This window comes from Salmo salar, chromosome ssa05, assembly GCF_905237065.1.
Source record: "Salmo salar chromosome ssa05, Ssal_v3.1, whole genome shotgun sequence".
NCBI lineage: Eukaryota > Metazoa > Chordata > Actinopteri > Salmoniformes > Salmonidae > Salmo > Salmo salar.
In genome coordinates this window covers 52,893,717-52,921,146 of record NC_059446.1, presented here as the reverse complement: position 1 = coordinate 52,921,146, position 27,430 = coordinate 52,893,717, and the positions used below count along the sequence as shown (strand labels likewise).

Sequence of the window (27,430 nt, the reverse complement as noted above, 5' to 3'; positions counted from 1 at the left end):
ACTCTGTGAGAGGAAACAGTGATGGAAAGGTTTGGTAACCTGGCAGGTTTTGTTGTGAACAGGAAGAATGTGAGAAACTCACAAGGTAAGCAGAAAAGTGACATCTTTGAACGAGCTTGTGGTCTTATTGAAAGTAAAATAGCAGCATGAGTGATTTTGGTGTGGTAATATTCTCAAGGTAGCGCAAATGTACGTGTAATAGGAAGTGTGTGTTTGTGTGTGTTTGTGTGTGTGAACCACGTGAAAGAGGGAACATAACTGAATACCTTTTTCAGCCACACAGTAACAAAAGATTTTGATTCAACGTGCGAGGCAACTAGCTTGTGAGAATGTGAAGTAACCTGCCCCTGAATCACTTTCTACTTTGAGTACCTATTTGAATGAAGCAAATGCTGTGGGTCATTTTCAGTTCACTGTATTACTGATGATTATCCTCATTGTGTGTTCTATGAATCACTGCTGAGGATCTCTTGGAATTGTTTCCTTGTCATTGATGCTCCTCCAGCTTTTCCACTTCCGTGGAGCATTGGAGCAACAAATATAAACCATTTGAATAACACATAGCCTACAATTGTGTTTATAGCCTACAATTGTGTGTTTATAGCCTACAATCGAAATGGCATATTTTGGGATTTGTGTAAGTACCTTTTTTATGCTTCTCTTGTTCCTCCTTCAGATGTTTGCAAGTCTCCCAAGGAAGCACCAAAGTTTGAGTGGCTCCACAAGTACCACAAAGCCTCCAAAGGCCAAGGTGGCGTCAAACAGACCCTTGCACCTTTGGGAACGACACACACCAAGATCAGCCAGCATAAGAAAACAGGTAAGCCAACAACCCTCTTCATGTCCCTCTCAGTCAGTACCCTCCCTGAACTTCTACCCTTATCACACAGAGCCCATTGTGTGGTAATATCTAGAAAGTATGTGTAGCTGACAGCTGAAGTAAATTACAGGCCTACACTAAGAAAGCACACGACTGATAATTAACCATGATTCTTGGATCATGATAACTGTATCTGATCCAAAGCCTAGGAGGTGCCCTCCAAAGTGACTTCACAAAGCTATGTCATTCCTTATGCTTTTGTGACATGTCTCTTGTTGATGTTAGTTGGTCTTGTTAAACTTTGGGGAGAGTGACAACATTATCTTCCATATGGGATTTAACTCTAGAAAAACTATCTTCACACTGTGAGCAAACTATCACACATGTGTGCCTGTCAGTGTCAGCCACTGTCAAAGGAAGCTATTTGCTCTGGTACTCCCTTTGATAAGCAAAGTGCCCAAACCTGTACATCTAGATGCTATTTGCAATGTTGATTTGTTGTTGTTGTTGTTGTTGTTGTTGTTGTATCTTAGATTTTCTCCCTCCACTGAACTTTTTTTTTCTTCATTATTTCATACAATTTCTTTATGCATGTACAATGCATATAATTTCACATTAGTTAAAAAATTGGTTGACATGGAAATAAGTGTAAGACTGCATTTGGCCGACATAAACGCTTCAAAGTTGTGTAAACTTTTGTACTGAAGTTTTTTTTTAATTTGCCACTTTCCAGAGACCGCCCAGTGTTTTCTTGGTTGATTAGTTTGGTCTGTGACACCGTCGTCACTTGCGCAAGTGCGCGTGAAAAAAAATGTATTCCCAACATTCCTTGCACGAACAGGTCCTTGGACATTGCACTGCACATCATGCGTGGAAGCACTACTTGGATATGTCTAGAGTGATTAAAGACACTGGTATGGGGAAATGTTTATGATTTTCTGTTGTATTTAAATTGTCTATTTGCTAGCGTAGTCTGAAACGTAAATAACTTTTTTCTATGCAGCAGTGCTTGTTCACATTAGCTAGCTTTGCTAAGAGTATAACTTCTGCTAGCTTTTTTTGCTAGCTCTACTTTCTGCTTGCTAGCTAAATATGCACCGATTAACGTTATTTGTCCTTCCTTGATTCAAGCTAAAAACGTTGACAAAATGATATGTAGCTAGCCAGCTTATTAGTTGAAGTAACTATATACTCTAGTTAACTATGTGTCTTTCTTTATTGGATGTTTTAAGCAGAGTTATGGTTTGGAATGAGCGCGCTAGTTAGGTAACGTTAATTAGCTAGCTCTCCACATATATCATGTCAATATTATGGTTTGTAAAGGTTCGCCATATATATTTGTGAGATAACTAAGCTAGGCCATATTGTGTAGGTTTGCGACATTTAATCAGTCATTATGTCCTGATTTGGGTTTGGTAATGCACCATGCAAACCTGACGTTCAGCAGCTTTGGGATTTTCACTGTTTTAGCTATCTCAGACTCAGTATCTGTCTACTGAAGGTGTAAAGTAGTACTGTAAGTCGCTCTGGATAAGAGCGTTTGCTAAATGACTAAAATGTCATGTAAATGTAAAGCCAGACAGGCAATTCGTAGCCACTCATTTCCATTGGAAATGGATGGACACTAGTTTGATTGTCTTGGGTTCTCTTTATTATTGTATCTTGGAAAGTGTCCATATTAGTAGACTGCAGATAAGAACATATGTCTCTGCCCATTTTATTACTCCTAGATACAAATGGTTATTTTATGCAATGCTGAACTTTGTGATGAGCACTGACTTTTGTGCACCCACACTAGTATGCTACAGCTAAGTGGTTGACTCACACTTTTCTTTATTGAACCAAGACAGGGCAGCCTTTCATGTTTCTATTTTAGATGTTTACTTTCAATATTAGGTTAGGTCAGGGACTGGGAAGCGCCGTTGAGGTCTTGTGGTGTGTTATTTAGGACTTAGGTGAAATGCAGTAAGTCATCCTTCGGAAATAGCTGAGATCCAATGTAGTCCTAGGTCTAGATGTTGACTTTCAACATGAGCCTGGCTTGGGGACTGGGAAGCTCTCTAGGGCGTTTGGAACAAGGGATCTTGTGTGTTGGGGCTTACTCCTCCTCCTATTGGCCTCTCACAGCTCTCTGGGAGTTTCCATCTGATCTCACAGGGCGCAGTTTGTTTCCATTTCCTGTGTTCCAATAGCACGTGCGCACATACACACAGACACACAGTACAAATGGACATTTGCACCACAGCCTCACTACACTGTAATTGATACTGTGATTTTTGTTTACTCAAAATAGCACTCTGGTTCTCCAATGCCCCTGTTTTGTACACCAGTATGCCTAAAGACAGCATTCAATAGCCTAGACTTTACCTTCTCCCTCGTGGTTAGCCTTTAAAACAGTATATTTCATTCTTCTTCTTAATGCAGTCTTTATCAGGAATCGTATCTGTGGTGAACTATTAGACTATTTATTTTGGGTAGCTGTAGCCTCTGATTATAAGCGATTCCATTGTACTACAGAAATTTGAGTTCTTCCTCTGGTATTGTTTTGCAATCACTTTCCATAAACAATAGATAAAGCTAACATTTTCCTTGACTGTCTTGTGAGAGTGTATAGTATGCAAGGAATTACCCCGAGATGGTAAGAACTTGTGTGTGATGTGATTAGAAGTACTTGCTGACCGGACACGTCGCGTGTGCGAGCGTTGCAAAATAAATTCAGAAATCCATGTTATTCAATTTTTGCACCCACACTGCTCGTGCGTTTCAACGAGCGTCTGCGTTGCCAAGGGCTAAAATAGAAGTCATTCCTATTTCTGACGCAGATCACGCTGCAAGTCCTGCCTCTGCCATCTCCTCATTGGTTTATAGAAGCAGGTACCCACGTGCCATCTCCTCATTGGTTATACCCACGTGGGTGATTGAAAGACGAACTGTGTTGCCGGTCGTCGTGGTAATACTATGAAAGTTTAGATGCCAATCACCATATAAGTTCAAAGATGAAAAAGCCTAGAAGGAGGAGAGATGACTAGAAACGATTCGGTTGACTGTTTTATGTGTGGATTAATTGTCAGAGTAGAGGACCTTGTGCATTTCAGGTAAAATAACAACTCAATGTTTACATCCCAGGACAAATTAGCTAGCAACAGCAAGCTAGCTAAATAGGACAAATTAGCTAGTATGTGCTAGCTAGCTAGCTAGCTAGCTAAATTGCCATACATGTTTAATGCTTTTCGACCTGTCCCCAAATTAATGTAATTGATTCAGAGTTTGTTTTGATATTTTAACCTGCATTTGGTGTGGGGGGACAAAATAAATGTTTGCACAATGGTGCGCAGGCGGTTTGGGTTCCGTGGTAGGCTTTGCTAAAGGATGAGCCTATGTTTACGTTGTATTAGCCTATGTTAACGTCCAACTGTTTTTCTCCCAAGTCCTGTCCAATTGCAGTAAGCTATTGGTTCCTGAAGTTATCCATGCCTAGTTCACGAAGCAACTCAATACATCTTGTGCTGAGCCTGGGGTGTAATCATTAGTCCAAACCGTAGCAAACAGTTGCAAATGGAAAACATTTATCAACAACAAGAGTTTCTATTGGATAAATTCAGTTATGTCTCCCCGTTTTCATTCCGTTTGCTTCAGTTTCATTCCTAGTGAATACACCCCTGGTCCCAGATCGGTTTTTGCTGTCTTGTCCTCATACTGGACAACAAATCTCAAAAGCTTGTAGGCCTAGGCCTATTGCATGAAAACCTGTTGGCTAATTTCTTGCACAACTGCTTTTATTGAGTTGATTCTCTAAAACAGAATACAATGAACTCGCAATCAGATACTGCTACAGTATGGTGGTTAAAAAAAACAAAAAAACAATACACCCTCTAAAGCAATTTCCTCATTATTACACTTGCCATGTTCGTAAAGTTTGTTCTGCCAAGTAGTAGGAGACAGTGGCCATATTGTCTTAGACTCAGGCTTTGACTCTTCCATTGATTTTGACCAACTTAAAATGCAATGTATTGTCTAGGGTATCTTGCAATAGAGAGTTGACGTCAATGAGATTAACCTGGATAAATAAAGGTTATGCCTGAACAACAATATACATGCAACAATTTCAAAGATTTTACTGAGTTACAGTTCATATAAGGAAATCAGTCAATTGAAATGTATTCATTAGGCCCTAATCTATGGATTTCACATGACTAGTAATACAGATATGCATCTGTTGGCCACATATACCTTAAAAAAATAAAAACAGTATCTGGTGTGACAACCATTTGCCTCATGCAGCGCTACATCTCCTTCGCATAGAGTTGATCAGGCTGTTGATTGTGGCCTGTGGAATGTTGTCCCACCCCTCTTGAATGGCTGTGCGAAGTTGGTGGATATTGGCGGGAACTGGAACAAACTGTCCTACAGCGTGTTCCACATGCTCAGTGGGTGACATGTTTGAGTATGCAGGCCATGGAAGAACTGGGACATTTTCAGCTTCCAGGAATTGTGTACAGATCCTTGCGACATGGGGCCATGCATTATCATGCTGAAACATGAGGTGATGGCGGCGGATGAATGGCTCGACAATGGGCCTCAGAGCCTTGTAGTGGTAGCTCTGTGCGTTTAAGTTGCCATTGACAAAATGCCATTGTTTGTTTTCTGTAGCTTATGCCTGCCCATACCATAACCCCACCGCCACCATTGGGCACTCTGTTCACACGTTGACATCAGCAAACCGCTCGCCCACACAACACCATACACGCTGTCTGCCATCTGTCTGGTACAATTGAAACCGGCATTTATCCGTAAAGTGCACACTTCTCCAGTGTACCAGTGGCCATCAAAGGTAAGCATTCGCCCGCTGAAGTCGGTTACGACGCCGAACTGTAGTCCGGTCAAGACCCTGGTGAGGATGACGAGCATGCAGATGAGCTTCCCTGAGACGGTTTCTGACAGTTTGTGCAGAAATTCTTTGCTTGTGCAAACCTACAGTTTCATCATCTGTCCGAGTGGCTGGTCTCAGAAGATCCCGCAGGTGAAGAAGCCAGATGTGGAGGTCCTGGGCTGGCGAGGTTACACGTGGTCTGCGCTTGTAAGGCCGGTTGGACGTACTGCCAAATTCTCTAAAACAATGTTTGGAGGTGGCTTATGGTAGAGAAATGAACATTCAATGCTCTGGTGGACATTCCTGCAGTCAGCATGCCAATTGCATGTTCCCTCAACTTGAGACATCTGTGGCATGGTGTTGTGACACCTGCACATTTTAGTGGCCTTATATTGTCCCCAGCATGAGGTGCACCTGTGTAATGATCATGCTGTTTAATCAGCTTCTTGATGTGTCAAACTGTCAGGTGGTTGGATTATCCTTGCAAAGAAGAAGTCCTCACTAACAGGGATGTAAACAAGTTTGTACACATTTGTGAGAAAATAAGCTTTTTGTGCATTTGGAACGTTTCAGGGATCTTTTATTTCAGCTCATGAAACATGGGACAAACACTTTACATGTTGTGTTTATTTTTGTTCACTATAGAATATAATAAAATACTATATCTAATGCAATGCTTTTGAAAACCGCCTCAGTCCATTTTCCGTACTTCCGAGTAGGCAAGGACCAAATCGACTTCACTATCGACTTGTCTATTTCAGGCATGAGCTGATTGATTCTTCACAGGCGAAGCATTTGCATTGCTAGCTCCAGGGGCCTTATAGGATTAGTGCTGGCACATGGCAATGTATTTACCTGATTAGAATGACTTGGTTTACAACTCCTTTTGGCTCACTCTCTTTTGTTGTCTTTTTCTCTTTCAACTCCCTCCCTCCCACTCTCTCTTTCTTGCTTTGTCACTCACTCAACAGGGAACTCATTGAACGCAGTAAGCAGATCCCCAGTAGAAGGGAACAAGAGGGTGAACAGTGGAGCGGATCACCCCAGAGTGGAGTCCGGCCCAGATAGGTAAGTACTGAACACCACTCTCCTCTGACAGTGGTAGGCAAATGGCTTGGTGCTTGAAGAAGGATAAAAGGACCAGTGTGCCATATTGGATTTCTCATCTCACCCTCTAACCCCTGTCCTGTATTGATGACGACATTGAGATGTTTGTGTTGTGGGTACATTAGGCCCCCCTTGACCCTATTATGAAATCACTATATAATGTCTCTCACGACATTAGCTTCCAGCCAGGCTAATGAACATCATGACTTACCCTCTTGGGGCTAGGTGGGACGCTAGCGTGCCACCCGTGGTGCACTCCATCAACAGCAGGTGCATTTCAAGAGCGGCAAATTTGAATCCAAATAAATGTCAAAATTCAAATTTTTCAAAAATACAACTATTTTACACCATTTGAAAGATAAACATCTCCTTAATCTAACCACGTTTTACGATTTCAAAAAGGTTTTACGGCGAAAGCATAAATTTAGAGTATGTTAGGACAGTACATTTACAAGAGTTGTGTGTAATGTTTTGTCAAGTCAAAGACAGGGTCACCAAAACCATAAAACCAGCTAAAATGATGCACTAACCTTTTACAATCTCCATCAGATTACACTCCTAGGACATTATGTTAGACAATGCATGCATTTTTAGTTCTATCAAGTTCATATTTATATCCAAAAACAGCGTTTTACTATGGCATTGATGTTGAGGAAATCGTTTCCCTCCAATAACCGGCAGTCAAGTCAGCGTCACAAATTAAATAATTAAAATTAGAAAACATTGGTAAAATATTATATTGTCATTTAAAGAATTATAGATTTACATCTCTTGAACGCAATCAACTTGCCAGATTTAAAAATAACCTTACTGGGAAATCACACTTTGCAATAATCTGAGCACTGCGCCCAGAAAAATACGCGTTGCGATACAGACTAGACGTCATGTAAATAATCCATTACCTTTGATTCTCTTCATCAGATGTCACTACCAGGTATCACAGGTCCATAACGAATGTAGTTTTGTTCAAAAAAGCTCATCATTTATGTCCAAAAATCTCCGTCTCGTTAGCACATGATGTAAGCCAGCCGGACTTCTCGTCATGAACGAGGGGAAAAAATATATTTCAGTTCGTTCAAACATGTCAAACGTTGTATAGCATAAATCATTAGGGCCTTTTTTAACCAGAACATGAATAATATTCAAGGTGGACGAATGCATACTCTTTTATAACGTATTGGAACGAGGGTACCCAACATGAACTCGCGCGCCAGGTGTCTAATGGGACATCATCGTTCCATGGCTCTTGTTCGGTCAGATCTCCCTCCAGAAGACTCAAAACACTTTGTAAAGGCTGGTGACATCTAGTGGAAGCAATAGGAAGTGCCAAAATATTCCTAAACCCCTGTGTTTTTCAATGGGATAGGTTTAAAGTCAATACAACACATCAGGTATCCACTTCCTGTCAGAAAATGTCTCAGGGTTTTCCCTGCCAAATGAGTTCTGTTATACTCACAGACACCATTCAAACAGTTTTAGAAACTTTAGAGTGTTTTCTATCCATATATAATAAGTATATGCATATTCTAGTTACTGGGTAGGATTAGTAACCAGATTAAATCGGGTACATTTTTTTTATCCAGACGTGCAAATGCTGCCCCCTAGCCCCAACAGGTTAAGAAGAAAAACACCCACAACACACATCATCATTTAGAAGACGTTCTTATCTAGAGCGACCTACCATCAGTGCATTCAATTAAGGTAGCTGAAACCTCCACATAGCACAATCATTGCAAGTAAAAACTTCCATCTTGTGGGCCCTGCAGCCAAGGGAAAGTGAAGCGTGAGGGCTGGGATGAGCTGAAGCGCGAGGGCAGGCATGACCTGGTACGCCAGTCCAGCCACACAGCGTCCAACAAAGCCACAATGCTAGCCATGCCGCAGTTTGGCCTGCGCGACAACCTCATCCGCTGTGAGCTGCTCAAGAACGAGGACATCTACACCTACCTGGAGAATTTCAGGTAACCCCCCCTGCTTCTGTCCCTATCAACGTCACTGAACATGTATTCTTATATCCTTTTCATGTTGCTGAGCTGTACTGTGCTGGGCTGGTTAGGCATCCACCATTGCTGGACCAGTGACTAGCCCACTACTATATTGCTTGATTCATAAGCCAAGCCGACTTGTACTGCGCTGTTCTGGTTACACATCCAGTTGCTGGAAAGGACAATGTTAAAATGAATGTCCCAGCTACCACAATTTGCTCCGGGTTGGCACAATAGTGTGAAAAGGGTATATTTCAGCAATAAGGCCAGAGGGGGTGTGGTAAATGTCCAATATACCACGGCTAATGGCTGTTCTTAAGCACTACGCAACGCTGTGGTATATTGGCCATATATCACAAACCCCTGAGGTGCCTTATTGCTATTAAAAACTAGTTACCAATGTAATTAGAGCAGTAAATGTATATATTTTGTTGTCATACCCGTGGTATACGGTCTGATATCAAGACTGTCAGCCAATCAGCATTCAGGGCTCGAACCACCCAGTTTTTGTATTTGTAGCTATCCAACTTGTACTATGCAAACTAACATCGATGACTCATCACAAATATCAAGAACAACAGTCAATACCGCAAGCTACAGGGTTGACACATTTTGCATTAAACAGGATGTCAGTGTTGAGTTGTGAAAAAGCATGTCATAGCTATAACTGACGAATTGTCCATTTCCATGTAATGGTGAAGGAAATTGTTGCTCTTGAATTACTACTATTCAAACTCATTGTAATTCAATTCTAATGCAGGTTTTAAGCAAAAGGGTTTTACAAATGTCTTGGTGATAACAAGCTTTGGTTCTGTCCCAATCTCTCCACCCACTTGTACAATTCCCTTTACGAACTTGAAAGTAAATGATTGGTATATGGTAGTGAAAAAGTACATATTTCAGGAGGAAGAAAAGATTATTAGGACGCAGGAGGTTTGTACAGAACATGGACAGTGTCATGATGACAAATGATTTATACTACAATGCCCTCTGGTGGTGGACGAACACACAGCTCTGTGAAGTGTTTAGGTTCTTGCTGCCCATTGCACCATCTGAAGGGGCTTGCTAAGGTCATGTCTGCCATACACCCACACAGTTCACAAGTTACGCCTATATTAGGCAGTGTTAGGCTTTGCTCCCACTCTCTGACTTTGTACTTACCACTCCCCTCTCTCTCTCACTCCCCCCCCCACTCCCCCCATCTCTCAGTTTCTTCATAGGCACATACAATGTGAACGGCCAAACCCCCAAAGAAAGCCTCCGTCCCTGGCTGGGCTCCACATCCGCTCCCCCCCGACATGTACTGTGTGGGGTAAGTCCCATCCACCCAGGCATTACAAATCAATTCCCCTCTAAATCCATAGCCCACATAGACGGTACAGTCAGTGTCTGAGACCCCACAACAAGAGGATGAATTAAGTCATAGATTGTTTTTGTTTTTTTCGCCTTTATTTAACCAGGTAAGCTAGTTGAGAAGTTCTCATTTGCAACTGCGACCTGGCCAAGATAAAGCATAGCAATTTGACACATACAACACAGTTACACATGGAATAAACAAAACATACAGTCAATAATAAAGTAGGAAAAAAAGTATATATACAGTGAGTGCAAATGAGGAAAGATAAGGGAGTTAATGTAATAAATAGGCCATGGTGGTGAAGTAATTACAATATAGTAATTAAACACTGGAATGGTGGATGTGCAGAAGATGAATGTGCAAGTATAGATACTGGGGTGCAAAGAAGCAAGATAAATAAATAAATACAGTATGGGAATGAGGTAGATAGATGGGCTGTTTACAGGTGCAGTGATCTGTGAGCTGCTCTGACAGCTGGTGCTTAAAGCTAGTGAGGGAGATATGAGTCTCCAGCTTCAGAGATTTTTGCAGTTCGTTCCAGTCATTGGCAGCAGAGAACTGGAAGGAAAGGCGACCGAAGGAGGAATTGGCTTTGGGGGGTGACCAGTGAGATATACAGTGAGGGGGAAGAATATTTGATACCCTGCTGATTTTGTACGTTTGCCCACTGACAAAGAAATGATCAGTCTATAATTTTAATGGTAGGTTTATTTAAACAGTGAGAGACAGAATAACAACAAAAAAATCCAGAAAAACGCATGTCAAAAATGTAATAAAATGATTTGCATTTTCCCTGGCTTCCCTGTGGCTCAGTTGGTAGAGCATGATGTTTGCAACGCCAGCATGGTGTGTGCAACGCCAGGGTTGTGGGTTCGATTCCCACGGGGGGCCAAGTACAAAAAAAAGAATGCATGAAATTTATGCACTCACTACTGTAAGTCGCTCTGGATAAGAGCGTCTGCTAAATGACTAAAATGTAAAATGTTAATGAGGGAAATAAGTATTTGACCCTTCTGCAAAACATGACTTAGTACTTGTTGGAAAAACCCTTGTTGGCAAAACCCTTGTTGGCAATCACAGAGGTCAGACGTTTCTTGTAGTTGGCCACCAGGTTTGCACACATCTCAGGAAGGATTTTGTCCCACTCCTCTTTGCAGATCTTCTCCAAGTAATTAAGGTTTCGAGGCTGACTTTTGGCAACTCGAACCTTCAGCTCCCTCCACAGATTTTCTATGGGATTAAGGTCTGAAGACTGGCTAGGCCACTCCAGGACCTTAGTGTGCTGCTTCTTGGCCGTGTGTTTTGGGTCATTGTCATGCTGGAATACCCATCCACGACCCATTTTCAATGCCCTGGCTGAGGGAAGGAGGTTCTCACCCAAGATTTGATAGTACATGGCCCCGTCCATCGTCCCTTTGATGCGGTGAAGTTGTCCTGTCCCCTTAGCAGAAAAACACCCCCAAAGCATAATGTTTCCACCTCCATGTTTGACAGTGGGGATGGTGTTCTTGGGTTCATAGGCAGCATTCCTCCTTCTCCAAACACAGCGAGTTGAGTTGATGCCAAAGAGCTCCATTTTGGTCTCATCTGACCACAACACTTTCACCCAGTTGTCCTCTGAATCATTCAGATGTTCATTGGCAAACTTCAGACGGGCATGTATATGTGCTTTCTTGAGCAGGGGGACCTTGCGGGTGCTGCAGGATTTCAGTCCTTCACGGCGTAGTGTGTTACCAATTGTTTTCTTGGTGACTATGGTCCCTGCTTCCTTGCGATCATTAACAAGATCCTCCCGTGTAGTTCTGGGCTGATTCCTCACCGTTCTCATGATCATTGCAACTCCACGAAGTGAGATCTTGCATGGAGCCCCAGGCCGAGGGATATTGACAGTTCTTTTGTGTTTCTTCCATTTGCGAATAATCACACCAACTGTTGTCACCATCTCACCAAGCTGCTTGGTAATGGTCTTGTAGCCCATTCCAGCCTTGTGTAGGTCTACAATCTTGTCCCTGACATCCTTGGAGAGCTCTTTGGTCTTGGCCATGGTGGAGAGTTTGGAATCTGATTGATTGCTTCTGTGGACAGGTGTCTTTTATACATGTAACAAGCTGAGATTAGGAGCACTCCCTTTAAGAGTGTGCTCCTAATCTCAGCTCGTTACCTGTATAAAAGACACCTGGGAGCCAGAAATCTTTCTGGTTGAGAGGGGGTCAAATACTTATTTCCCTCATTTAAAATGCAAATCAGTTTATAACATTTTTGACATGTGTTTTTCTGGATTTTTTTCTTATTCTGTCTCTCACTGTTCAAATAAACCTACCATTAAAATTATAGACTGATCATTTCTTTGTCAGTGGGCAAATGCACAAAATCAGCAGGGGATCAAATACTTTTTTTCCCTCACTGTACCTGCTGGAGCGCGTGCTACGAGTGGGTGCTGCTATGGTGACCAGTGAGCTGAGATAAGGCGGGGCTTTACCTAGCAGAGACTTGTAGATAACCTGTAGCCACTGGGTTTGGCGACGAGTATGAAGCGAGGGCCAACCAACGAGAGCGTACAGGTCGCAGTGGTGGGTAGTGTATGGGGCTTTGGTGACAAAACGGATGGCACTGTGATAGACTGCATCCAATTTGTTGAGTAGAGTGTTGGAGGCTATTTTATAGATGACATCGCCGAAGTGGGTGTGGGAAGACTGTCGTAGTTGCAACTGAGCCAATTCAGCCAAACCTCTATGAATCGTGTCTCCTTTCCAGTGTGCACGACTAGTCTTTTGGTGTTTCAGATTTAAATAACATTTATCTAATCTGCGAATTAGGATCTTTAACACAAGGTTTTCAACTGTGGAAGAGTGAATTTGAATTTAAAATATTGATGGGAGACTGTTATGGAGGAATGTAAATGCTTTTTTTTAGGCTGGATTATGTTGTATGTTTTAATTCTGTAATGTATTGATTGTTGCTGCCTTCTTGGCCAGGTCTCCCTTGAAAAAGAGACTCTGGGTCTCAATGGGCTTTTCCTGGTTAAATAAAGAGGACTTATGCTCTCCTTGATCATGTTAATCAGGGCACACTGTCGCAAAACGTTTAGCAACGAAAACCAAAATGATTATCAATTGGTTACCTTCGGATAGTACCTCCCCGTTTTCTTCCGTTCCGTGCCTACTGAACATGACCCTGTGTTGCAGGTTCCAGGAGCTGGACCTGAGCAAGGAGGCCTTCTTCTTCAACGACACGCCCAAGGAGACCGAGTGGCTGAAGGCTGTGTCTGAGGGGCTGCATCCAGACGCCAAGTATGCCTTAGTAAGAACCTCCCTCTCCTTCAGTTAACCACTGGCCACTTGTCATGCCCAGTCTTGCTACTGCCACAAGGTTGTGTGTCCTAATGCTAATGTAAAAACGTCTTGATGTAGATGCCTTCATCCGCTAGTGGCTTAATGCTGACTCTACTTTAGTCTGACCCACTACAGGCGGTAGTGGGTCAGTTGTATTCTTTAGTTCACTACCACACACAAATGATCTTGTGGTTCTATGAAAGAAAGGAAATTAACAACTGGTAATATTGTCAGGTCTGTACATAGTGTGTGTAATGCTAACACAGTAGGCCTACTACAGGATACATATCAGTGGAGAGAGGAGCTAATCACTGATGAGGCTAGCTGACAGTCAGGATTTATGGCCATGTGTCTCCAACCAGCTAGAGCTCTTCTCTGATTTTAGGAGGCACCTTTGCTTAATTACTAGGCCAAGGCTGTAAATCAAGTGAACATGCTCGAGTGCACCAGGCTTTCTAGACTCTTCCACAACTTTAGCTTGAATATAACATACTCTCTTGCAGTAGTTGAAACATGCACTTAATACTTAATAGCTACAAACATGCAATAGTTACAGTGGCTGGCAGTTCTGTAATTAGACAACATGCAGGAGGTAACAATGCTACCAGCTGGCTACAGAACAAATGTACATATGTAACAAGATAACCAACACTAGCAAGATTTCAGTAACATGCATTAAACATCTCCAACTTTCATTGAGGATGCACGCACACGCACAAACACTTCTAGAAAACACACTGAAAACTTGGTCCCCAGCCAAACTTTGCGTCCTCATCGGCTGAAGATGATAACCACTCTGAGCTAGAGTGGGAGGGGCCAGAGTCCAAATGTCAAATCAAATCAAATTTTATTAGTCACATGCGCCGACTACAACCGGTGTAGACCTTAGAGTGAAATGCTTACTTATGAGCCCCTAACCTACAATGCAGTTTAAAAAAAAATACGGATAAGTATAAGAAATAAAAGTAATTAAAGAGCAGCAGTAAAATAACAATAGCGAGACTATACAGGGTGTTACCCGTACAGAGTCAATGTGCGGGGGCACTGGTTAGTTGAGGTAATATGTACATGAAGGTAGAGTTATTAAAGTGACTATGCATAGATGATAACAGAAAGTAGCAGCGGTGTAAGTGGGGGGCAAATGCAAATAGTCTGGGTAGCCATTTGATTAGGTGTTCAGGAGTCTTATGGCTTGGGGGTAGAAGCCTCTTGGACCTAGACTCGGTGATCCGGTACCGCTTGCCGTGCGGTAGCAGAGAGAACAGTCTATGACTAGGGTGACTGGAGTCTTTGACAATTGTTAGGGCCTTCCTCTGACACCGCCTGGTATAGAGGTCCTGGATGCGAGGAAGCTTGGCCCCAGTGATGTACTGGGCCGTTCGCACTACCCTCCGTAGTGCCTTGCGGCCGGAGGCCGAGCAGTTGCCATACCAGGCAGTGATGTAACTAATCAGGATGCTCTCGGTGGTGCAGCTGTAGAATATTTTTTGAGGATCTGAGGACCCATGCCAAATCTTTTCAGTCTCCTGAGGGGGAATAGGTTTTGTTATACCCTCTTCACGACTGTCTTGGTGTGCTTGGACCATGTTAGTTTGTTGGTGTGGACACCAAGGAACTCGTCATTGTCGGTGATCAGGCCTACCACTGTTGTGTCATCGGCAAACTTAATGATGGTGTTGGAGTCGTGCTTGGCCGTGCAGTCGTGAGTGAACAGGGAGTACAGGAGGGGACTGAGCACGCACCCATGAGGGGCCCCTGTGTTGAGGATCAGCGTGGCGGATGTGTTGTTACCTACCCTTACCACCTGGGGGCGACCCGTCAGGACGTCCAGAATCCAGTTGCAGAGGGAGGTGTTTAGTCCCAGGTTCCTCAGCTTATTGATGAGCTTTGAGGGCACTATGGTGTTGAACGCTGAGCTGTAGTCAATGAATATCATTCTCACATAGGTGTTCCTTTTGTCCAGGTGGGAAAGGGCAGTGTGGAGCGCAATAGAGATTGCATCATCTGTGGATCTGTTTGGGCGGTATGCATATTGTCGTGGGTCTGTGGTTTTTGGGATAATGGTGTTGATGTGAGCCATGACCAGTCTTTCTAGTCACTTCATGGCTACAGACGTGAGTGCTACGGGTCGGTAGTCATTTAGGCAGGTTACCTTAGTGTTCTTGGGCACAGGCACTATGGTGGTCTGCTTAAAACATGTTGGTATTACAGACTTGGACAGGGAGAGTTGGTCAGTGCATGCTTGCAGTACACGTCCTGGTAATCCGTCTGGTCCTGCGGCTTTGTGAATGTTGACCTGTTTAAAGGTCTTACTCACATCGGCTGCGGAGAGCGGGATCACACAGTCTTCCAGAACAGCTGGTACTCTCATGCATGTTTCAGTGTTATTTACCTCGAAGTGAGCATAGAAGTAGTTTAGCTCATCTGGTAGGCTTGTGTCACTGGGCAGCTCTCGGCTGTTCTTCCCTTTTGTAGTCTGTAATGTTTGCAAGCCCTGCCACATCCGACGAACGTCGGAGCCGGTGTAGTACGATTCCGGAACATAATTCTAGTCTGTGCTAGCAAAACAGTCTTGGATCTTAGCATCTTCTTCATCTGACGACTTTTTTATTGATCTAGTCACTGGTGCTTCCTGTTTTAATTTTTGCTTGTAAGCAGGAATCAGGAGGATAGAATTATGGTCAGATTTGCCAAATGGAGGGAGAGCTTTGTATTAGAGGTCGACCGATTAATTAGGGCCGATTTTAATATATAAAACGTTTTCAAAACAATCGGTAATCTCACGATTACATTGCAATCCACGAGGAAACTGTGGCAGGCTGACCACCAGTTACATGAGTGCAGTGTCAAAAGGACCTTGTGGCTGCAAGGAGCCAAGGTAAGTTGCTAGCTAGCATTAAACTTAGTTTTTTTATAAGATATCTTCACGTAATCACTAGTTAACCTAGTAATATCATCAACCATGTGTAGTTAACTAGCTTGTCATGTGTTGCATTTAATCGATGTTAATGCCTGTTAATTTATCATCGATTCACAGCCTACTTCAACTTCGCCAAACGGGTGATGATTTAACAAAGGCGCATTTGCGAAAAAAGCACAATCATTTCACAATAAACATCAATGCCTTTCTTAAAATCAATACACAGAAGTATATTTTTTTAAACCTGCATATTTAGTTAAAAGAAATTCATGTTAGCAGGCAATATTAACTAGGGAAATTGTGTCACTTCTCTTGCGTTAAGTGCAAGCAGAGTCAGGGTATATGCAACAGTTTGGGCCACCTGGCTCGTTGCGAACTGTTAACTATTTTGCCAGAATTTTATATAATTATGACATGAAATATTGCTGTTACATTGCACAACCTTCAGACTTAGGGTTGCCACCCGTTCGATAAAATACGGAACAGTTCCGTATTTCACTGAAAGAATAAAAGTTTTGTTTTCCAAATGATAGTTTCCGGATTTGACCATATGTTTATTATAATTAAGTCTATGATTTGATTATAGGATAGAGCAGTCTGACTGAGCGGTGGTTGGCAGCAGCAGGCTCATAAGCATTCATTCAAACAGCGCTTTACTGCGTATGCCAGCGGCTCTTAGCAATGCTTGAGGCACAGCACTGTTGATGACTTCAAGCCTGTCAACTCCCGAGATTAGGCTGGCAATCCTAAAGTGCCTATAAGAACATCTAATAGTCAAAGGTATATGAAATACAAATGGTATAGAGAGAAGTAGTCGGCGCGTCATAATTCCTATAATAACTACAACCTAAAACTTATTAACTGGGAATATTGAAGAACTGGGAATGTTGAACCACCAGCTTTCATATGTTCTCATGTTCTGAGCAAGGAACTTAAACGTTAGCTTTTTTACATGGCACATATTGCACTTTTACTTTCTTCTCCAGCACTGTGTTTTTGCATTATTTAAACCAAATTGAATGTGTTTCATTATTTATTTGAGACTAAATAGTTTTTATTTATGTATTATATTGTTTTCATTCAGTATTGTTGTAATTGTCATCATTACAAATATATCGATTAAAATCGGCCGATTTATTTAGATATCGGCGTTTTTGGTCCTCCAATAATCGGTATCGGCTTTGAAAAATCATAATCGGCCGACCTCTACTTTGTATGTGTCTCTGTGTGGAGTAAAGATAGTCTAGAGTTGTTGTTTTTTTCCCCTTTGGTTGCACATTTAACATGCTAGTAGAAATTTGGTAAAACAGATTTAAGTTTCCTTGCATTAAAGTCCCCGGCTACTAGGAGCGCCACTTCTGGGTGAGTGTTTTCTTGCTTATGGCGGAATACAGCTTATTCAATGCTGTCTTAGTGCCAGCCTCTGACTGTGGTGGTATGTAAACAGCTACAAAAAATACAGATGAAAACACTCTAGGTAGGTAGTGTGGTCTATCATGAGATACTCTACCTCAGCTCGAGACTTAGATATCGTGCACCAGCTGTTATTTACAAATTATACATAGTCCGCCGCCCCTTGTTTTACCAGACGCCGCTGTTCTATCCTGCCGGTGCAGCGTATAACCAGCCAGCTGTATGTTGATAGTGTCATCGTTCAGCCACTTCTCCGTGAAGCATAAGATATTACAGTTTTGAATAAGTCATTACAACATCATACCACTTTGCTTTGTCCATTCGGGCACACTGATTGGCTGAAACCAGGAGGCTGTGATAGACAGCAGAGAAGGGGAGAAATCACACTGTGACTGTGGGGAAGGTGACATGCATGTTTCTTTTTTATAACTAAGGCCCTGTTTGAATACGCCAAAAACGCGTCCTGTGAGGGTTGGATTGGTTAAAGAAGTGGGGTGCTAAACTTCCTTTCACTTATCTGAGCACATGCATGTCAGTGATTACCTCAAGTCAGTGAGGAAGGAGCAGCTGGTACAATTGAGTATCGCTGTACTACAGATTCTTCCAAAGCAAAGTGGTACAATGTTGTAATGACTTATTTGCTTCCCTTTATACTATGTGTGGTTTTGTTAACCTGGTGAAAGCTTGTACATGAGCTTCTCTTTTTCGATCTTCTTTTTATCTAGACCTATTTCCCCTTTTTATAAATTGCCGACTCAAGCCAAACTGCTTCTTCCTCTTTAAAAGGCTTGTAAAGATTTTGTCCCTCAACCACCCAGTATGATGACGTGTCATTTGTCAGTCCTCTGTCACTGGTGTGAATTTAGCACACTTGGTCGCTTCGTAATTGACATAGCATAGGGCAAGAATCTGTGAAATGGGTGGTTTCACATTAATATTAATATGGTAATGTTGGGTTATAGCCTACTTCGGTTTATATCCTTGACAGGATTGAATGTGGAACAATCTGACTGTTAGCAATTTAGCATTTTTGCTCCTGCAGTATTGGCATGAACAATATTGCATTGTCCTGTATGCCACTTCACTGCGGTCCTCCTGACCAGATCTCTATTGTTTACCCCTTCCGCTAAAACTACCTGAACAACCTTAGGTGTTTCGTAAACAGCACAAACACATCCAGGATCAGGCTAATAGCAAATGCTTGACCAGTGTATTGTTCTGTCTGTGACCTATGACCCCTGTGTATCCCTACAGGTGAAACTGGTTCGTCTGGTGGGCATCATGCTGCTGTTTTACGTGAGGAATGAGCACGCCAAGCACATCTCTGAGATGGAGGCAGAGACCGTGGGCACCGGCATCATGGGTAGAATGGTAGGTGGTGTGAGGGGATAGTAGGAGTACATATCCTTGGCCGCTAAGCGGGCTGTAATCAATTGCTTAGCAGTCTTGGCAGTTTAGAGCAGGAGGTTGGCTGGCGTCCACTTTCATTTAGCTTCCATTTTACAGTTGGATAAGGAGATATATTGCACTACAACCCCTTCTACCTACAAACTCTGCTTTTACCAGGATTTAGAAAACCAGTTTTTCTCACATTTATAGCCTCAAATACACCAGACTTGGAACCCAGGTATGTTTGGAAAACACATTGGATTTCCTATTGTTCATAGAGCTATTTTTTGTATACAGATGTCAAGTTCGGGTGATGCGAGCGCATCCCGGTACCAACAAGCTCTGTAGCAGGATAGCTAACGCTAAAGTCGGGACCTTGTCAAACTCAACAGTGAGTGAGTGATGACAGTGAAAACACACAAGACTGATGGCTACAGCTATGTTCAACAAGTTGATTATTCTTCTGGCTTTATCTAGCTCTATTTGTGATATTTTACCTTGCCTCACAGGCTTGCTAGCTAACCAATCCTCTGACATCTGCAATGTTGTTGACAATAACCGTCTGATTCCGTGTTTGTTAATAACTTGCACTAGTTGTATTTGAAGTTGCATGTGATCGTATCCACTGCTAGATAAACAAAGCTTTTTCTGAAACCGTATTGCGCGTGCTACTTTTCATGACGCAGCAGGGAAATGGTTTGTTCTTTAAGAGCACAAAATATCAAATGTTTTACAAACCTCTCTCCTCAGGGAAACAAAGGTGCTGTGGCCATCCGCTTCCGCTTCCACAACTCTGACATCTGTGTGGTCAACTCCCACCTGGCCGCCCACGTCGAGGAGTACGAAAGGCGCAACCAGGACTACAAGGACATCTGCAGTAGGCTGCTTTTCCGCCAGCACGACCCCGCGCTGGCTCCACTCACCATCATGAAGCACAAGTATGAACAAGTCTTTAGTACAAAGCAGTATTTCTACTTTTCAGGGTTGTGTTCATTAGGGCCAAAACATTTTAAATTAGCGTTTCTTATTGGATATGTTTTGGGTCGTATTCATTAGGGCGCTCATTGATAATATTTTGCAAAGGAAAACAAAAATGAGTTTCTTATTGGATGAGTCCAGATAATCCCTGGCTTTTCAGTCTGTTTTTGTTTGTTATTTTGTGCCTAATGAACAGGACACAAAATAGCGAATGTATTATGTAAACCTTTGATCACAAGACCAGTGCACCTTGCCAATTTCACATAACTTTATAATGGCTTAGGTGAACATCTGAAATGAATGCAGTGTTTTGATGCAGTTGTAGAATGGGATGAGTTCTAGAACCACATGCAAAGCAACAGCCACTGTGTTCCGTATTGAAATAGAATTATAGAAGAGTAGTTATATTTCTGTGATTTTCCATGTTCTCAATGCATCATCTTTTCCTTGCTTACAGTGTGGTCCTATGGCTGGGAGATCTCAACTACAGGCTAAGTGACCTTGACGTTGACAATGTGAAGGACTTAATCGCCAAGAAGGATTTTGAAACGCTGCACAGTTATGACCAGGTAGGTAATCTCAAGCCACTTAACTTCAAGGCATTTAAATGTCTACTTCTAGGATGCGTTCAGTAGGCAAATGTTGTAAACCATTACAGATAGAAATGTCATGAATAGAGCTGACATGATTCCTTACTCTACTTGTCAGACAGGCAGGTTTGTTCTATGTAATATCTGAAAGTTCCACAACATTGTTCCCAGGGTCATGTTTATTAGGCTCCAAACTGAAGAAAACTGATCTGAAACAGGGAGGTACTACCTGAAATTGTCCAATCAGAAACACAAATTTTCCATTGCAAAACGTTTTGTTACATTATGCCCTAATGAATAAGACTCTGCTAATCTCTGTGTTCAGTGCCAGTCACATTACACCCTGATGAGTGTGGTAATTGTCACGATGTCTTGTTGTGGCTCTGTGGTCCTCAGCTGAAGAGGCAGATCGATGAGAAGGCTGTTTTTGTGGGCTTTGTGGAGGGAGAAATCGGCTTCCTGCCCACTTACAAATACGACACTGGCTCTGACCAATGGGACACAAGGTAACTTCTCCTCTCTAAATGTCTAGTATTATCTATAAAGGCATGGATAAAACAGTAACACTTTACTAAAAGCCTGCAGATATATTGCATTAAAATACCATTTATAATGCATCGTAAGAACATGTATGAACCCCTTAAGCTCATTATGCGACAACCATAAGACATAAGGCGTTTTGAGTTGGAATATTTTATACATAGGGAGACAGAATATATTATAAGCCTGATTTATAATGCATTACAAAGGCTCATACGTTCTTATAATACATTTTAAAGCCTTATAGCTGCAGAATAAAGTGTTCCAAAACTCTTAAATGTCTTATTGCATGGAATCTGTCTCCGAAATGTCTTAAGGTTTCATGTTTCACACCCTCAGTGAAAAGTGTCGCGTGCCGGCGTGGTGCGATCGGATCCTGTGGCGAGGCAAGAATGTGCGGCAGCTGCACTACCAGAGTCACATGGACCTGAAGACCAGCGACCACAAGCCAGTCAGCTCCCTGCTGGAGATGGGGGTGAGAATTAGTTTCCGCCATCTGTCCTTTGACCTCTTAGAGACCATGAGATTTTGGTTGGTTTAGCCTGGGGGTCATAACCAAAGATTCTTATACATAACCCAAGATTGTTCAGATGGGCCTTTTACAATCTTAGCCACGCTATGGGGCAGAGCAAGCAATGTGGTGGGAAGAATTTCATCTTGACCAAATATGGGATTCCCTAGTGGAAGTGTTTAAAATGTATCCTTGTGACCGGTCTGAGTTTCCCCCAGAGCCATATATTTAGAGTTCAGACAACTTTTAGAATTGTGCTTTTTGGCATTTCATTTATCCATTCATGACAAGTATTTGGATTCTAATTCTAGATATTCTGTTGCATGGCATTTTTTTAAATGTTAAAATAATGATATGCCTCTAGTTTCCCCTATTCATCTGTGTTTTAACCTCCCTTCTCTGCTGTTTCTTCAGATCAAGCTGGTGAACGAAGAGTCTTACAAAAAGACATTTGAGGAAATTGTGCGCTCGCTGGACAAGATGGAGAACGAGTGCATTCCGTCCGTAACGCTGTCCAAGCGAGAGGTGAGTGGTCAAGAGTTAAGTGATTCTACTGTGAATTGTTATAGATTAAGAATTTTAACATTTCTATGGTCTCTCATAATGCACAATACAACATTTATCAGTGAACATTGACAGCAGCAGAACATTGTGAACAACGCTTATCAATGGAGCTTTGCTCTTTACGAACAGGAGTAAAATTCAGGGAAAACGTCTGTGCTACATGTACAAATGTACATTTTTTTTCTTAACATTTAAACTGCACTTTTTAAAATTGTTTTAAACGTTTTTAAAAATAAATTCAAATGACGTGATTTCACAATTCAGATGTGGTTCTGTGTATAACTGCTAGGGGTCAATGCAGTTCAATCTACTGCAGTCCTAGAATTCCTACATACTGGTCGTCACTAGTTACCACAGCCACAAAGTCATAAAGCCCGCCTATTTCTACAGTTGATCTTCTTAAAATGTGATTTTAAACCTAACCCTAACCACACTGCTAACCTTAGTCTAATCCTAAGCTTACGTTATGTTTTCATGACTTTTTACGCTATAGCCAATTGTGACTGTGTTAACTAGAGGAAACCCTACCAGACGACACTTGCCTTACTGCTTTCCCCCTCTCACAGTGGTATTAATGTAATTTTAGGTTCTATGTTGTGTGCCTCTCCATGTTGTCAGTACGTAGATCATGTCCCACTGCTCGTTGCAGTGATGTATGACAGCGTGTTCATAGACGTCCAACAATCTGTTGTTAATGCCACGTATGGTGTTTGAGAGCTTGCGCTTTGTACTTGTACTTGCACTTGCAGAGCAATTATTGTGCAATTTCTCCATCAGGGCCGTCACGGTCTTTCGACATGACATCTTGTAGTCTGGTTCTAGATATGCCGTTTAGGATATTGAAGCCGACATCCCGTACCATTGACAATGGCTGCATATCAACTGTAATCATTTCTGTAATCAACGCTGTGATTTTCACACCCCTACTCCCTACCTGTGAAATCTCATCCAAATCACTCTCCCTCCCCAGTTCCACTTCAAAGATGTGAAGTTCATGCAGCACCAGGCAGAGACTCTGACCCTCTTCAATGACGGGCAGGTCCCGTGCCAGTTTGAGTTCATCCAGAAGCTGGATGAGCCCACCTACTGCAAGGCCTGGCTCACAGCCAACCCGGCCAAGGGCTTCATCGCTCAGGGTGAGTATAGCAGGACTTTATGGCCCTATTCTTTCTTCCGTGTTTTCTTGAGGTAAGCACATGTATCAAGGTGTGTGTCAGAGTAGAAGTGCTCATCTAGGATCCGCTACCCCCGTCCCCCCCCCCCCCCCCCGTCCATGTAATCCAATTCATTGTGATCTCAAATGTAAAACTGATCCTACATTAACACTCCTACTCCAAAACATCTGATACATACAGCCCCAGATCTAGAGTTTGGCTGGGTGAAAGCAAGGTTGCCACCCCCCATTACGTTCTTCAACCTAACTAATTCAGATCAGTGAGTACTTCAAGGAAGGTCGGAAGGCATTTCTGAAGTATTAGAACAGGGCCTAAGACTTACATTCAGGAATGGATATCAATTTATATAAGCACCTGGCCTCCCCGCTATGTTACACAATGTCATGAGCTCAATGACATATGAAGCGAGAGACCACACAATAGCTCTGTTCTGAGTGAATGATAGATTTGAGTTTTCCCCTGTGACTGCAATTGATAGAGGCATTTTCTCAACTCAGTGTTTGATGGCAGGGAAGCAATTTCAGATCTGTCTAGCACGAGAGACTTGTAAATAAGGGCGAGATCTCAAGGCTTAGGATGGAAGGAGTGGTGGATGTGCCTCAGTGTTCTTTGCCTCTGGGTCTCGCTGATAGTTTGTGTATTACAGTTTGTCTCATTTAGTTCTGAAATTGTCAATGTAGTGATGCAGCTATAAATGAATAGGGTTCCCTTCACACATTCGCGTGCAGTTAGTAATGCTTTGTGTACAGTACAATCTTTGCTTGTGGTTCGTCAACAAGTTTCCACACAGCACATTTACATAGAGCAGGATCATGTTCATTAGGTCACGCAACAGAAAACATTTTCAAATGTTTTGAAACTGAATACTTTCTGTTTCTTATTGGACATGTCCAAGTAGTCTCTCCTTCAGTTTGTCAGTGGAGTTTTCTTTGATTCCAAATGAACACAACCCTGTTCATCTGTGTCTAAGGGAATTGATCATCAGGAATTGGTGCTTTTCTGAAATGTTCCTCCATTGATAAATCATTATATACCTGATCCCGTCCATGCACTGTTCACCAAGGCGGCAACGTGGACATCGACCTGGAGGTGTTTGTGAACCGCTCCACCGCCACGGAGCTCAACGCAGGCCGCCAGCAAATCGAGGACATCCTGGTGCTCCACCTGGAGCGGGGAAAGGACTACTTTCTCTCTGTGACGGGCAACTATCTGCCCAGCTGCTTCGGCTCGTCCATCCAGATCCTTTGCCAACTGAGGGACCCCATCCAGGAAATGCCCCTGGAGACCATCCGGGAGCTGGTGAGTTCAGTATAGCCAGCAAAGGAGTCTGTTCATTATTGTATATATATATATATATATATATATTTTGCAATGGAAAGCAAAAATGTGTGTTTCTTATTGGACAAATTCATGGTTCTGAGTGAATACGACCCAGGTGCAGTCTGACTCAGGCTGCTTTCCCATTCTTCACACTTCTCCAAAGGTGTGCAGTGGTCTGGTACATTCCCCATCTTGGATTTAAAAGTATTATATTGGTATAACCTAAGCATTGGCTGAAGGGAGTTTCCACCATTGTGAAATATGGAGTGTGCAAGTGCACACGTTGGGGGAAGAATCAGCTGACCGTGGCCTGGAAATGTCCCCCTCTTCAAGGCTGTTTTATATGAAAAGCCTTGCCCAGAATAAAAACAATTAAAAGTGAAAGTGCTGTGTGGGGATTCTGCCCTGCTGATTTGTTTTTGTATGATTTTGTTTTCTATGTAAATGCACAGTTATCTAAAAATGACCCGGAAGTGTGAATCTTGAACTAGCTGCAGTCAAACTTCCCCCAATTCATTGTGACAAGAGACTAGACACATTTGCACTAAAGACAGAAGCTAAAGTGAAATTCTGTTCGTAAGCTTTTCGCTATAGCACCCACCATTTCTTTTTTTGTCTTACGAAGCCTACTTCTTTTGTAAAAACAGAAACTGTTTTTGCACTGTGTGAACCAAATAGGAGATTTTGTCTGAAGTGGGTTACCGAACAGGGAATCAAATCACCCATTGGCCCAGAACACACTGTTGCCAGGGGGAATATCCACAGGGTCATTAGTGTTGCAAAACAGCATGCTGTCGTGTACGCTAGAGCAACCCTCTCCTCTGCTTTTTTTGTTTGATCTTCAATCGGTGTTATTCTAAAACTGAAAAGATGATAGATTCTGAGAATAAAGAAGCCCAAAGATGTCTCGCCCTTTATTATATTTTTATTTTATGATCTATGGCTTGCTAGTTATTAATACAGGCAGCATAAATAGCTACAACACATTGTCCTCTCAGGACATGTTGTTCAAGAAAGGTTAGGTCCAGGATTTAAACCCATTTCACTAAAATGTCGTATTTCTTTTTTGTCTTCTTTCTAAAGACGTTGTCAGGTGATGAGACCAGAACCTTAATCATCGATAAGCCCCTGGATATCCCTAAAGAGATATGGCAGATGGTGGACCACCTATACCGTAATGCTCCTAAACAGGTCAGGACTCACCGAAATCTTTTACCATTTTCGCACTACTGAGCCAAACCTAGAACAGCTAGGTGCGTCATTGGATGCTCTTTTCCCCCCCTCACTTTATACACAGAAGATCTCCGCTAAACATAGAATCAAGCTGTTTATCTGTCTCTCTGTGACCGCCGATAACTTCAGAACGAAGTTGACTACAAATACAAAGTTGCCAATGTCTTTACAATTTAAAAAGATGCTTCAAATGAAAACTGAGATGATTGCATTAAATAATAAATAGGCCTACAGTAGACTTATAGGCTATATAGCCCTTTATATTTCAAACATATTGAAATCAATTTCATGTTAAGTCAATTGTTCTATTGATAGGCTACACTCTGTAAATTTTGCCTCAATATATTTCATGATTTGTAAGGTGCGCAATGATGTGCCAAATTAATCTGTGATTATAGGGTAAGGATTAGAATATGCTGCCTCAATATTTGCAGCCATAAAGTGATATCTCTCTAGGAGCTGATCTGTTGTCAGTATTGTGGAATAATTCTAATGTTAAGGTAAGATTGAAGATTTACATGTAGGCCGTCATTGTAAATAAGAATTTGTTCTTAACTGACTTGCATAGTTAAGTAAATAAATATAAAATATTGGGAAAATGGGCCCTGAGCTGTACTATGCCTCCACAATAGTTGTTGCAGTACAGCTCGGGTCGGAATCAGGCAATAGTTTCTTGACAATACACTAGTTTTCAAGGATGTTGGCTAGTACCTTTTGCCTACTTACCTCCCCTTTCGCAGTTAGTTGCACAGCCTCAAAGAATTCAAAGTGAGTTGGGCAGCTTTTGGCGTCCTCCCAGCTGAGACATATTAGTCTCTTTCACCACAGCAACCCAGCGGAGTGAAAATAGGAACGTTTGGAAACATTCTATTTGTCTCTGGCAACCACCAACAGGTTGGAATGACTCAACAGAACGGTTTTGTCTCTGTGATGCCCGGTTCGCTTTTTTGTAAAAGCTTGCTCTGTCTGAATGTTAAGGGCTAAATAAATATATTTATTAGTTGATTTAATTAAAAAAGTGAAATGCATAATACTCTACAATATTGACATGAATACAGTTCTACTAATCCCTGATCAGTTGAAATGCTGCTCCTTTTGCCGGCTACCTTTCTGTGTGCTTTGAAGTTATGCGTTTACAGTACAACTCTATAACCTTTTGCCTCTATTTTTAGGGGGAACTATTTCAACAACCTGGGCTCCGCAGTGAATTTGTGGAGATAAGGGATTGTCTTGACACTGGCATGCCAGACTCGCTCCGTATCCTTAACAACTGATATACACCTGGGTTGTGTTCATTAGGCATTAAACGGAAGAAAATGGCCTGAA

At 42.2% G+C, this 27,430-nt stretch overlaps 1 protein-coding gene across 1 annotated transcript in view; it reads left to right on the top strand.

Annotated features, from left to right (window-relative positions):
• LOC106605115 (type II inositol 1,4,5-trisphosphate 5-phosphatase) overlaps positions 1 to 27,430 on the top strand; it is a 33,188-nt gene that overhangs the window by 3,888 nt on the left and 1,870 nt on the right. The window contains 16 exon segments of the mRNA XM_014200439.2: positions 677 to 820; positions 6,662 to 6,758; positions 8,564 to 8,758; positions 9,992 to 10,070; positions 10,072 to 10,094; positions 13,325 to 13,439; positions 19,059 to 19,175; positions 19,944 to 20,131; positions 20,629 to 20,740; positions 21,158 to 21,267; positions 21,641 to 21,776; positions 22,227 to 22,337; positions 23,347 to 23,512; positions 24,615 to 24,850; positions 25,955 to 26,062; positions 27,277 to 27,361. Of these exon segments, the coding sequence (XP_014055914.2) occupies positions 677 to 820; positions 6,662 to 6,758; positions 8,564 to 8,758; positions 9,992 to 10,070; positions 10,072 to 10,094; positions 13,325 to 13,439; positions 19,059 to 19,175; positions 19,944 to 20,131; positions 20,629 to 20,740; positions 21,158 to 21,267; positions 21,641 to 21,776; positions 22,227 to 22,337; positions 23,347 to 23,512; positions 24,615 to 24,850; positions 25,955 to 26,062; positions 27,277 to 27,361 (2,022 nt within the window).